The sequence below is a fragment of the Amblyomma americanum genome, chromosome 10 (assembly GCF_052857255.1).
Source record: "Amblyomma americanum isolate KBUSLIRL-KWMA chromosome 10, ASM5285725v1, whole genome shotgun sequence".
Taxonomy (NCBI): Eukaryota; Metazoa; Arthropoda; class Arachnida; order Ixodida; family Ixodidae; genus Amblyomma; species Amblyomma americanum.
Window position 1 is genome coordinate 72,354,095 of NC_135506.1, and position 14,623 is coordinate 72,368,717.

The window sequence follows — 14,623 nt, forward strand, 5'->3', positions numbered from 1 at the left end:
CGTCAAGAATGGCTACATGCTCGGAGCCGGGAGGCGTCGGCTGAACGGCGCCTCGGCGGTGCAATGACCGCGACAATCGCCCCGAAGGGCACTGATCACGTTATGAAGATGTGATTTTGTGCGAACGACGCGATATGCACACCATAAAACTTAACAGCTGGCACCACGAAAAGGTTCTGTGACGGGCAATGTCCCGGTAATTTTCTTCGCAGTTTGGCGAACGAAAGCCGGGAAAATCAATTTGGGCCGCGATATTTACAGACTCGAGGCTGTTTATGTTGTTATCAATAAGACTTCAATGCGAAGCCGTGATGAAAATGTTTTTTTTTTCGCAATGCTTGTGATTTTTACAAATGAACCTCTCCTACTTCTTAAGTTTACATAATTTTGAGAAGAAAAACTCGCAAAGCAAGAAACATACAGGGTTAAATCAGAACGTTTAACTTCAAGGAAATAGATTGAACGCACATGCAAATACATCAAAGTGGATGAAGTATACAACCACGTTCTTCTGGAGGCATGAATCTTCCGAATAAACGAAGGACGTCCGGAGGCGAACAGAAATTATGCAGTTAGAACGTGAGAAGATGTGCACGGCACGTGGCTGTAGCCAGAAGGTTGACATATACAAGAGCTGAGCGGAGGCAAAGATCAGAAAGCGTGCAATCCAATAAGTGGGCTAAGTCGGTCTGGTTGCCTTAACATGAGCAAATGAGCCTGACTTTGTCCTCTTATTTTATACAAGCATGCTAGTATAAATGTCGATGAGGTAGCCCGCTTAGTCATGTATGTTGCCACGATTGATCGGTGCGATTGGAGGTTGTCGACTTGCTCATATAATCAAAAATAAATATACGAACGGTAAACGAAACAAATTAAAGGTGAGCCTTACGAGGCGGAAAGCCTGTATAAAGCCGACAGGTGACCGGAAGCACATAGGATCGAACCCCGCTCTTGCCACATACGTGGGAGATGCTGAAACGAGTGGGCTATAAATATATAGGCAGGAAATGAAAATGAGACTGCCTTACACTAACTTTGTGCATCGTTCCTGTGAGCTTTCCTCAGTGCACAGTATTCCGACTTATGCTAAATGATCTGCTGGCGTGTGAACTGTATTGTGAGGAAATCTTCGAAGTGTGTCAGCGTGCTCAGGGCTATGCAATCGAGTCCAGCGAGCTGCTTTTGAAAAAAAAAACGGTGAAAGCGAACAAGCAGCGCCCATTTCAATCCAGGCTGTTCATACGCTCGTTTGTATTGGTCAACGGGGGACAAGAAGTAAACTGCTCCCGACTTGCATTTCGAACAGCCTTTGCTTAAATCTAGTCCGCACTGACCCGTCCTCGTAATGCTTGCGTGCGTCTTACTGCAGGCCTTGGCCCATCAGATTATGACCGGGTTGAACATCTATGGCCCACCCATTTTCTGCTTCCACGAGAATACCCGGACCCCCTTCAACCAGAGGAGTCAGTGCCTACAAGCCTCGCACGCACAGGTATAGCTGATGTGTCAAGTGATTACGCAAAGCTGAGCAAAGAATGTGTGCAGATTTCACGCAGGAAAAACATTTTGCTCGGCAAATGCATTCACCGACGCTGGTTTTAGGAATACACTGTGTTTATAAAATAAAACTCACAAAACAGCAAAGCCCATGATTCAGGAGAGAATCGTGACGAATGCGGATATTGTTTTTGTAAGACCTCGCGCAGCGGCCTGGTCAGGTGGTGGGTGCCACGGCTTCGATAACCAACTTGTGGATCACCTTCGTCCGTAGACCTCCACACCATTTCACCACTTGGCTACATGCGGCGGGTTGAAATTGACTTACGGACAATTGAGTGGGCCTAAAGAGGCTAGAAATCAGAAACCTGCAGGCTCACGATAAGGTTTGAAATGAGGTTGAGTACAGTGCAGCAATTATGGAAATGGCAATGGTTCGTGTGATGTAACGCAACAGGAAGAGGCATAAATGAGTCATCGAAGAATGAAGCGAATTAGTGATTGCTAAATTGAAGTGAACATAGGCAGGACGTGTAGTTGGCACGCAAGGTAACCGATAGTCCCTAAGTGTGTTTCTGGGGTTTCCAAAACGAGGCAAGCGTACGAGGTGGAGGCAAAGAGCCAAGTAGACATGAATAAGAAGTTTCTTAAAGATGGGGTCGCGGCTAGCACAGCATAGGGCTGACAGGATGCATATCGGAGAAGCCGTTGTCCTGTGAGCGATGTGGTTGTTCTGATGAGTATGATGATGATGCTTGCTTCACCTAGACGCCACTCAGAGCAGATGAGTGCTGATGCGGGCATTTCTGGCAGCCATGCTTATCATGTGCGCAAAGGTTGACTTGACGATCCTTACAAGTTGCATCCGCCGGCCAGAAATGCGGGCGGGATTATTCATTCCCACCCATGCCAGCGCAGAAAAACGGCTAAAATCGCAAAGATATGCGGCTTTCATAGAAACTTCAGAGTTCTGGAAAAATTCGTTCTAAAATCAAACCCTGCACCGCAGATTGCCTGAGGCAGTCGCCCTACCAGATAAGCTAACCTGGACGGCTCTGAATTGATCAACAACTCGAAGTGGAATGGTCTTTGTTCAATGTTCTTGAGTAGATGCCACCGAGTAACTAAACCATTACCGCAACCTTACTCGACATTGCAGAATTAAAAGCCGGCTAAAGAATTCACCGAGAATAAAGGGTTTGAATATTAGCGAGGTGGAGGTAAAACATGCGAATTTTTTTGTTTTAATTTGCAATGGTTACGTAACCATCAAATGAAGTCTCGTCGGCCTTCAGGATTATCTATACTTATAGCAACCAGCAGAGTCCGAAGTTATGACGTCATGTACGGCGGCGGTACGTTTCCAGCGTAGAAAAGGTGGTTCCAACGCAAATGAAGGAAAAGCCCACGAAGCATTGTCTGGCGGCATCGGACTACACCCTGCAGCATGTGGGCGAAGGCAGCGGCGTAAATTTTAAATTTTGACAACAATGACGTCGTCACGAGCTTCTCCGCACATCTACAAAGCAATAAGAACAAGCGTGTATGTCGTCATGGTTTTAGCCGCCAATTATGTCACTATCTTAAATGCCACATCAAAAATACTTCTAATGTTTTATTTACCCAAGAAGCCTCATGCATTCGAATTCTTTAGTCAACTCGAATTCTCACGAAGCCATTTCACGTCCCCTTTAAGCACACTGGACCGTCAGACGACTAGTTTATGGCTTTATTGTGCTACTCTATGTTGCGTTGAGTATAGCTTTTTTCATCTGTAGCAGTGTAGCTTTCATAGAAGGGCATGTGTTAAAATAATGCATGCATAAAAGAACAGAAAGCTGGGCATATGTATGTATGTATGTATGTATGTATGTATGTATGTATGTATGTATGTATGTATGTATGTATGTATGTATGTATGTATGTATGTATGTATGTATGTATGTATGTATGTATGTATGTATGTATGTATGTATGTGAGTATGTATGTGTGTATGTATGTGTGTATGCATGTGTGTATGTATGTGTGTATGTATGTGTGTATGTGAGTATGTATGTGTGTATGTATGCATGTTTGTGTATGTGTGTATAAATGTATGCGTGTATGTATGTATGTATGTGTATGTATGTATGTATGTATGTATGTATGTATGTATGTATGTATGTATGTATGTATGTATGTATGTATGTATGTATGTATGTATGTATGTATGTATGTATGTATGTATGTATGTATGTATGTATGTATGTATGTATGTATGTATGTATGTATGTATGTATGTATGTATGTATGTATGCATGGTTCTTTAACCTGCACTGTCAACACACAGTACACAGGCGTCTACAATTTCGCCTCCATCGAAATTCGACTGCCGCGGTCGGGATCGAACCCGCGTCTTTCAGGTCAGCATCCGAGTAGTGTATTAACTAAAGCACCGCAGCGGTGGTACAAAATAACAAGAATCATCATTAATAGAAATGCATTGCGAATAGAGCACAAGGCACTGATATTATAACAATGCATGCAACGAAGTTAAGCAGTAGTTTCGGTAGGCTGTAAAATTGTAAAATTCTAGCTATAGATTGTAAAATTTATCAGGGTCAGTGGCTGCTGCTATTCATGAAGACAGATCATACCTGTCACTTATCGTTCGTGTTATGAATGAATGAACTTACTTGAATGTCTATTTGGTGCAGTGTACACGACTCTGCGAGCCTTCGTGCGCAAATTTTGTAGTGGCACATATGTCGCTGGCACTTGGATGCAGTCCACGTTCGTACTTTTCCCAAACTATTTATTTGAACTGAAAGCAGCTCAATTCTCCTTTGATCAACCAAACAAATTCGCTTGGTTTTGTACGCAGATGCACGACCCTCAGTGGTGACGGCATCAGCATTTCAACGTTGCACTCCAAACTGTGGGCTTCATGTTGGTTGCTGCTAATGCTTCGCTCTAATTCTCCTGTACGTTTAAGCAGTCCTTGTATGTTTGATCCCATGGGGATTGGCTTTCGGTATGACACTGCTCATATTCCCTCTGCTCCTAAAAGAAGGTGACCAACCACGTGACCAACCACGTGATCAGCCATGGCGCCGCGCCGCCGGCAGCTGCTTCGCATCAGGTGATCAACCACGTGACAGTGGGGCAGCGAGCCACAGGGTGAAGCGCAGCCACAGGGTGGCAGCGAAGTCACAGGGTAATAGCGCAGCCACCGCCACGGCGCCGCCACGCAGAAGGCTCGACATGCTACTGTAAAGTAGCTATCGCTAGAATATAGACAGTCTATAGATTTATTGCCATACACTTCTAGTAGACTTTTCCCAGTGGACAGTCTTTAGTCTATGGAAAACTGGCGGTGATTTAGCTGTGGTTAAACCAGGAGTAATGCAATAGCTACAGCTGACCGAGGGGAACTTGCCAGTTGAATTGCAGAGTCAGTCTTTCGCCGCTCTGTTTCGCTCGGCGTTCCTTCTTCACCTTCGTCGCACTTGACACGGCGCATGCGCACAGCTGTTGAAGCTCGAATTCGCAAGCAAGAACTGCTCCGCACCACGTGGCTGGTAACGTGACCAATTACGCGGCGAACCACGTGATCAGCCACAGCACCGCGCCGCTGATAGCTGCTCCGCACCACGTGACCAACCACGTGACAATGTGAAGACACGAAATGCTACCGTAATGTAGCTATCGCTAGAATACAAAAAATATCTATAGGAAGGCAATACAGTCGATCAAAAGTCTATAGATAGTTTATAGACAGCATTTTGTAGCGACCGCTACATATGGTTCGTCACGTGGCTGGTCACGTGACTGTTCCACTCGGCCAGCTGTAGCTGTCGCGTCACTCCAGGTTTAACCAAAGCTAAACCACCGCCAATTTTTAAGAGGTAGGCGCATGCTGTATGGACAGCCAACAAAATGAAAAGCTGAACGCCATATTGCCTACGTTTTCTAACACGATTCCTTCGGTGCAGTCGTGGTTGACAACCAGAACTGGCAAGAATGATCCAGCCGCGGCTAACAACATGGCAGATCTGGTGGGCACAGCGACGGCGGTGGAAGCCTTCAAGAGGCTGCCCAGCGCCCAGCAGACCGAGACCTTGCCGGGCCTCAATCTGAATGCATTGCGGCTGTTCTTTGTGGGCCATTGCATGGCTACCTGCAAGCTGAACAGCCTCACGCAAACGGGGCGCTTTGCGAGCGCGCGAGCCCGCTGCAATGTGCCTGCTATGAACTTGGCCGCCTTCTCGGCGGCCTTCCAGTGCAAGAGCAGAACACGCATGAATCCCGCCCGCAAGTGCTCCTTCTGGAGCTGACCGTCGTTGGATGTGCTGCGCCCCGCTTGCAAGCAATGGCTGTAGGGTCAGCCGTCTGCCTGTCTGCTCCACATCCCTCAAGTGTGCGTTGTCAGCTGAAGCCTCTTTCAAGGCGATGAGAAACCAGTGTTTTAAAAGCTGCACATTCTGTTGCACTGTCTGATAATCGTTTTTGCCGACCGTGATAACTCAACGGCGGAAGCTCTCGAGCTGCTTAACACGACGTTCGCGGGTTGGGGGCGCCATGCTTCGAGTGCCACGTTTCGGGCAGGGCTAGTTAGACAAATACCGGCGTGCCGATTTACTGCACAGGTGTAAAACAGGTGTCGCATGCAACAGTTATGCTGTTTCCAATGTCAGGGCCTTCTTTCTTGTCGCCCAATTAAATTTAAAGGTATATGTCGAAAACGCCATAGTATTCGCACTGGGAGCCGACTGAGGCGGAATATGTTGTTCAACCTCCCAGCGCCACGCGTGGGCTATGAGTCGCCATCTAGCAGGCTCTAGATATTTTTTACCACCTGTGTTTATTATATAAAGCGCAATGACACCGCACAACAAAGGGTTCTTTTTTTGCCTCTCGTCTCCACCGAAATGCAGCCGCATGGCCGAGGTTCACAACCGCGTGAGCAGTCACAGGCCATATTCACTAGGCCCCGAGGTCAGGTGGAGTCGTTTAGGTCTGCATTTGCCGACGATAATATTCATAATTCTAATAAGAACGGCGGCATCTCTATCGTTTTGCCATTGTAGAGCCACCGTTTTTGAGGCAACAACAACGTCATACACTCTGTGAGGTGCTTTATAAGGAGGCTCAGCGGTGTTTTGAGAAATTGAAAGTCTTCAAGAATTTCATCCTGGGCATAGCATAGCAAGTTTTTTTGCGCTTGCCGCAACTTTCTACAGCTGCTCGGTTCAAATCAGTGCTTAATTGCTCTTCAAGATGAGAAACGTAGCTATGAAGAAAAGGTGATTTCATTTTCACCAAAAAACTGCAATAACGTTGCGTTTGCTTGCACTGCTTTAGGCAAGCAGTTGAAGGGATAGATTATTAACGTTTTGTTTGAGCGATGTTTATTTCCACAGCGCATAAAAGGTTATAAAATGATGGATGATGAGAATGCTTAATCAAATTAAAAAACACACATTCGCCAGCTTCCATGCTGCCATCTTCGTTCTCGTCTCATAGAGGTATCTGCTTCTGGTTGTCGCACTTCTGGGTTCACTTACAACCGATTCAGAATTATGGGAATCGCTTGTTAAGGGTTTTAAAATGCATTTCGAACGGCATAAAGCCCGAAAAGAAATATTTCTTTCTTACCAAGGCGCTCATTTTTCACAACTGGCCCCGTTCTTGCTCTCAGTGTCATGGAGTAATTCAACAGTGATTGCGCGTAAGGACAGTGACATAAAACCCGGATGATGTTACGAGGTTTAAATTGAAGTATATAATCTTGTTACAAGGTGTTAAATAACGCAGATGACGAAAAATAAACCTGAAGCCCTAGGTTCTATCTGGGTCATACCGTATTTACTCACGTAATGAACATGCTCGCACATAAACTCGCTTCCTCTTTAAAGAGTGACAGAGGGCATCTCTGTCCAATTATTGTTCTCAGTAAAAATTAATCGACTCGATCCTCGATGAGCAAATTGGATTTAGAAACTTCCCGCCCGTGCACCCATACCCGCGAAATCCTAACCGAAAAGAACGGGTTGCCAATATTTTGAAGAGAATGGTGGTGTAGCGTAGCCTCTGAAAAACGCGCCGGAACTCGGTGTCAACGTACGTACAGTCGGGGTCAAAATTCTTTGGACCGCACGTTCAGTAAACAGAGCCCATTGCTCGGTTAGTAAAGCGCTGACTAGAGGCCACAATAGTGGACATAAAAGAGCAGAAAATTCACTTTCACCTCTACAAGTGTGGTCTACATCCGCTGGCTAATAGTAGAGGTAATAGCTCCGTTTTCGGAACACGTGGTCAAGAGACTTTCGTCACCGACTGTAATTTACTTTCACTTGCAAAATCAGCCGTGGAGGGCGACACGTATGTTTCGTTTTTTGGTCTTTCCTCCCTTATGAAAGCTCCGTGTTCGATGAGAGTGGCCTGTTTGTGATTGTGTTCGTGATTGTGATTATAATTAACACGCGGTACCATATATTTATACAAGCAAACTTCCAATAGTTGTCACTGTCTCTTTAAGCTGCCAGAAAGTACAACATTTTTAGTTTAATTTGGTTTATGTGGTTCAACGTCCCAAAGCGACTCAGGGTATGAGCGGCGCAGTAATGAAGAGCTCAGAAAATTTGCACCCCCTGGGGTTCATTAGCGCGCACTGACAGCGCACAGTACACGGGCCTTTAAAGTTTCGCCTCCATCGAAATTCGACAGCCGCGGCCGGGTTCTAAGCCGTGTTTCGGGTCAGCAGCCGAGCGCCAATGACACTTGTTTAATTTCTTCTATGAACACGCCTCTTTCTTTTTGCACGCAGTCTACTAGAGAAATGATGACAGTGAACGTTATTAGGCACCGTTTCGTGCACACCGAGACAAGTGAGCAATAATATAAAGCACCATATTGTAAGCGCGAACGCTATGTAACTCGCCCTAAGGGACGGACAATAATTAAGACAGTTAAGCGAGTACTCTGAAAACCATTAGGAACAATGGCAGGTTACAAATGTTTTCTGCGTTCGTTGTGCCAAATTAAGGACTTAGCACAATGCTTCGCCTTCACTGCGGTGAGTTGCGCTACAGAGGACTCTAGCTGTGCGCTGTTTGTCCAGCATTATGGGTAGCTATGCAAGTTTTACGTGCTGTTTTAACATAAAGAGGCTATGCACGCAAGCAAGGAAGCCGTACTGAAGATTGCGCTTTGTTTATTTATTTTTGTTTGGAACAAGGATAACAACGTCGCGACGTACAGAATAATGAATTCTGGCCAAGTAACGACACCAATGAGCTAGGCGAGACCTATTTGCTATGAAGGAAGCCTCACCCTAAGCTGTGAGCCTCACCCTAAGCTGGCATTCAATATGAGGAAAGCATTTGACTGCTGCATACACTGCATGCACTCACCAGTAGGAATGAAATTCGAAATCTAACGACAACGCATGGCATTAGGTTCAGGACAGCGTATGGGGAGAAAAAAAATGATGGAGGTAATATTTTGAGGAAAAACGGGCAGTCTAGTTCGTGGAGTGTGCTCCAGTTAGCAAACTACTACTCGAAGAAATTAGAAGAAAAAATAGAGGTTAATGGAAAAAATTGTGGCCAGCGAGATATCCATCCACAAAGCAGTTAACGCGTCTCGAAGTAACCGAAAGGACAATGGAGAGATGAAGTCAGAGAAACTGCGCGGATAGAGTAACCAAAGCTAGAGTAGAAGGCGGCCAAATAAATATAAGTGGGGGGGGGGGGGTGGCTAGTTCACCACAGAGGACGTCATCCGCCGAACAATGACTGTGATATATAATCAAAGGGAATCTCGGCGACCACAAGAACAACAAAGATCTGTTTATTTTCTCAAAGTCAAAAAATGTAAATTTTTCTTCTTTGCCAGTTCTGGTCTTGCCCTATTTCGTTTTACTAGGGAGGGAATTACAGTGGGGCGTGTACAACTCACGATCGAGAATCCCATTGACCTCCGTGTGAGAAAGAGGAAGACTGCGGTGCTAGTCTTCTGACGTTTCCTTCCCCGCGCAAATGCTTCATTGGCATTCTACCCTATACCTTGGCCAATCCCCCCCACGTGGGTATGTGCCATATTACTTGAGGAGAAGAAGAAGAAGAAGAACCAGGCTCGTGGACATTCTACCCTATACCTTGCTTTTCCCGTCAAAAATTTCCTGTATCCAGTAATTAACCGCCTGTGTCTTGGCCACTCCCCCGTAGTGGGTATGTGCCAGCAACGTTTGAGGCCTTCCTTCCTTCCTTCCTTCCTTGGCCAATCCCCCCCACGTGGGTATGTGCCATATTACTTGAGGAGAAGAAGAAGAAGAAGAAGAAGAAGAAGAAGTGGACGGAGCGTAAGGGCTATTTACATTGCTTCCATAATCGACGTGACGTGACTCTCAGGTGAATATCTGCTCTCTCTGCTTCCTGACCACAGCCCCAGCTTTTTCTCGCGACACTGGACCTCAATCTGCTACACCGCTAATATGTCCAAGTCTAATGTCGAAGCGAATCATGTTTACGTCTTAAGGCTTGACTGTGGCGTGTATTTAAATCTTCTTTAACCATTTCTGCGACTGTCCATCCCGGGGAGCTGCAGTTGCCAAATTCTCCACTTTCGGTAGCCAGAGGCACCTCATTTTTAAAGTTATGCGACGTTACAAGTTCGTGATGGCAGTCGATAAGGTTGCTTGCTCCACCAATCAGATCAGGCGCGCATACGTTTTTGTTGATCGGCAAGCCGTCAGCTCTATCGCCGAGGTTTTTTTTAGTGATCGGAGACGACTTTGACATTCGTAATAGAATTGTTGCTTACGTAATCGCGTAAGTGGATGGCCGTATGAGCAATCTCAATGGTTTTTCTCATGATCGAGCTCAGTGCATGTACAGCAATGTTGTAAAGGCTAAGCAAAGTTACTTTAAACCTTCCTTCTTCGTTAAAAAGTGTTAGTGAAAGGGGCAGCTGTGTTTCACCACCCTCCCCTCCCCTCACCCCACCGTCGCAGGTGTGAGTTCACAGACGCGGAAAAGTAGGGGATCCACGATGGAGATAGAGTCGACTGCAACGCGTCTGGTGGCGGGTGGCAAGGTGAGGTGATGCAAGGCACTGCGCTCTTTTTTGGAGGGAGTCCAGGCCAGTAGAGCGGTAGTTGTTTCACGGAAGGAGACCATGGTACTATTAAAATCTCAGCAGTGAGATGCTACAACCTATCGAGACACTTTCATGTTCTTTCAAAGGCGGGAAATTAGGCCGCGTCGAAAGTTTAACGCCAACAATTAATAACATCCACAGAAAACAATGTGAAAAAAAAATTGTAGACCGGCTGTGTCTGATCAGTGAGCTTGCCCATCGATGATATGATTGGTTGTGTAAAAAGTGAAGTGCAGTGTTGGATATGTACTTGTGCGCGTCGCCGCATTGGTGCCTCGTAAGGCCTTTAATGTGAACGGGCAATTTAGCACTGCCGTCTGTTTAATGCCACCACGTGAACCAACTTGTCATTCGGTGTGCAGGTGTTTAGAGCAGCAATGACTTGGCCAAGACTTCAGGCCTCCCAATATGCTTCTGAGCCTTGTTAGGATTGTTTACTAAGCTTCTGAAGCTTGAATTTTTTTTAGGGTGGCCAGGACTGGTATCTTCGTCACACTGCATTTTTATAGCTTCATAGCTGCAGCACGGGTCCCACTACAGGGCTCAAAAGCAGACCTCCTGCCCTGGAGTCTTTTTCACCAACGTTGCGTCTAAAGGTCTGCTTAGAGCTTTTCGTGTCGACAATATTATCATCATCGTCAACCTAACTACGGCCACTCCTGGACAAAGGCCTCTCTCATGTATCTCCAACTGACCCTATCTTTAGCTAGCTGCGGCTACCTTATCCCCGTAAACTTGCTAGTCTCATCTGCCCAGCCGACTTTCTGCCGCCCCTGCTACGCATCCCCTTTCCAGAAATCCAGTGCGTTATCCGTGATGACGATTGGTTATCTTGCCTTCGCATTACATGCCCTACCCCTGCCCCTTTCTATCAGTATTGAGCCAGTTGGAAGATGTGTACTCTAATTAGGATCGAAAGAGTGCTTCCTAAGCTATAATTTAACCTCTAAAGAAGCTAGATATAAATTAGGACGAACGTATCCGAAAGCTTTGTTGGAGTTGTTAACTACCCGCATTATGCAGGTAAACTAATTAAGTTTCTGCGAGATTTCAACACCAAGATACTGAATAGCATTGAGGTTTGACGCACTGGATTCGTTCAGAAGATAACTTGGGATGGGGTAACTGTCATCTGTGCAGACACACAAGCACATTTTTGTTAATGTTTAAGAGCATCAGTTGTTTACAACACGACTCATTCAGCTTTACTATATCAGTAAATCATACGGGACCCAATGTACAAACCAAAAACTAAATAATAATACAAGATATTCTTGTTTCCCACAGAGAGAAGACAAAATACAAGGCCAGACAGTCATCAAAGGCTGTACAGACCAAAGCGAAGTACGACACAGGAAGGAGGACTTTTTCGGTGCAACGACCAAAAACATTTTCCTTTTCGGAGCTCCGGCCATCGTCCTGCTCGGGTGTGCTTTGCTCGGACTGGCAGCGTGGTCTCAAGAGAAGGTAGGAACACATTGCTTAACATTAATTTCAAATCGACTGCTAGTGCGGCACTAACTTCACAAGACACCGCGAAAAAGAGTGTGCGTATGTATTAATACAAAAATAAACAACAGACAACAAAAAAGGGGGCGGAAGACAGGCCTAAGGAAAGCCATTTTAAAGGAGGCAGTGAACGAAGGTGTTAAAATCGAAAAAAAAATCTTTACGGCACAATGTGGTTTTCAAGTGCCAGTCAGACCAGATCGTCAATGACTAGCGCTAAATTAGTATCATGAATACGTTTCTGCAGTAACTGGCATTTTACTGCACGCATTGAAAAGCTAGTTTAGGGCAAAAACGTGCGTGCGTGTGTGTGTGTGTGTGTGTGTGTGTGTGTGTGTGTGTGTGTGTGTGTGTGTGTGTGTGTGTGTGTGTGTGTGTGTGTGTGTGTGTGTGTGTGTGTGTGTGTGTGTGTGTGTGTGTGTGTGTGTGTGTGTGTGTGTGTGTGTGTGTGTGTGTGTGTGTGTGTGTGTGTGTGTGTGTGTGTGTGTGTGTGTGTGTGTGTGTGTGTGTGTGTGTGTGTGTGTGTGTGTGTGTGTGTGTGTGTGTGTGTGTGTGTGTGTGTGTGTGTGTGTGTGTGTGTGTGTGTGTGTGTGTGTGTGTGTGTGTGTGTGTGTGTGTGTGTGTGTGTGTGTAAGCGCGCGCGTCGCCATTTCAGACAATCATATACGTGTTGCTCGTCTGTATATATTCCACACTGGCAACCTCAACGTCGCACGACAACATTCGTACTACAATTGTGACGCAGATATTATAGAAGTTTGGGCAAGTTGGTGTGCCATTGTTTTTCAGCAGCGCAGGGGACAAAGGGTGAGACAAGTGCATAGGCACGGCGCTGACGCGAATGTTTTTCGTATAGCGCTCCGGGTGATGTCATGGGATTGCTCGTTTCATATATCAAGCATGTGCTAGTGAATTTAAAGGTTAGCTTGCGAGAGGGACTCGAACCATCATCATACGCATCTTCAATGTATGTCTTGCCAGACACTAGCATTTCTCTTAAGGCGCGGTCGAGGTGTCCACCGAGATGTGAGACAGTTACTAAGCGATCTCCTTCCCTCAGAAACCAATTTGCATTAAAAAGTGTGATGGAACCGTTCGTCGTACGCCGTTCCAGGTGGCATCAGAGACGTGTGTGTGTGTGGGTGGTGTGTGTTTGGGTGGGTGTCAATGCACAAAGGGAGAGTGATGCTTTCGCATTCTCACATGTAAGCAGCCTGAAGTGTCCGTGCTGAATTTTGTTATATGTACGAAATTTAAAATTATTAATGTGCAAATGTGTGTTCCTTGCAAGATGCGTTAGTTAATAGATATTTTCAGCGCCCTCTAAGATTCTTTCCCTCAAACCCCAAGTTTGCACATATCGAGATTTCGTTCCCAGTTCCGCGTCAGGCTTTGTGCCCGTCTTTAAGTCCTCTTCTCTGCATTGCGTCGTTGCCATGAGGCAATACGGGCAGCACCGCGTCAAAACCACTGCATTTGGGTGAATTGCCTTTGCAGCGCACAATAGCGCCGTTTACTCGTCTAATTCTTTGGCTGTTTGCGATGTAACGTCTTATTAATGTAATGCCACATCATACAACCAACATCCTACTCTTATCGTTAATTTCTGATTTTTATACTTCGATGACGAGACTTACGGGCATTCTTTGATAGCGGCGAGTTAATAACATAAACGCTTGTAGACACCTTAAGCAAGCGGGCTTGAAGAAAAGCTTTCTCCTTCAAGAAATCACCAGAACATGGTGTCATTGCAACGACAACCAGACACTGCCTTCGCAGGCTGGCCGGTTTGCTATCTGGAGCGATACTCGCTGCGACTTCGTACAGCAGAGTATTTGTCCTGGAGGACCTTGTAAGGGGGGGGGGGGGGGGGGGGGGGGGAAGGTTACTTAAAATTTCAGGAACCAGAAATTCTAGCAGAGCTGGCAGAGCTAGCATACAGACAAAAATATTAAGCACAAGATTGTTCCTCACTTGTCATAAACAACTCCTAATGCATTCTCAATTACCAACAATGCAGCGCTATCACACCTTAGACCCCAATACATATATAAGCATGTACGTGGTCATGCCGAAGAATCATGATTGAGATACTAGATACGATGGATATTTGCCTATTCTTGATACTTAAGCAAATATTTTTTTCCGCAGACCATTCCAGCGAAGCCTCACCCGGGTTTTACAGATAGCATCGCTGGCGAATCCGGATATTTTGGCTTTTCCGGCGGTTACGGCGACGTGAAGTTTCCGCTGACAGCGAGGAGCGTTCAAAAGGCGACAGTTTCAACGAGGAACGCTTCATTGTTAAAGCGTTTAGCGATAGTACGCCGGTCAGTAAGGACGAAGCCCCAGATATCCAGCGCCTTGAAAGTTGCCAAAATCAGCGCGTTCGTAGCGCAGAACTCAAACCCGTGCACCACAGATGATTGCCGCCGCCAAAGTGATTACCTGAAGCAGACCATAAATTTCGCG

The 14,623-nt window shown here is 45.9% G+C and overlaps 1 protein-coding gene across 1 annotated transcript in view; it reads left to right on the top strand.

Annotated features, from left to right (window-relative positions):
* The window catches only part of LOC144108412 (neprilysin-1-like), a 31,171-nt gene extending 25,273 nt beyond the window's left edge, over nt 1–5,898 (top strand). The window contains exons 9-10 of the mRNA XM_077641654.1: nt 1,373–1,495; nt 5,476–5,898. Coding sequence (XP_077497780.1) covers nt 1,373–1,495; nt 5,476–5,817 — 465 coding nt within the window. The 3' untranslated portion in view covers nt 5,818–5,898. The remainder of the gene's footprint in view (nt 1–1,372; nt 1,496–5,475) is intronic.
* Nucleotides 5,899–14,623: the final 8,725 nt, after the last annotated feature.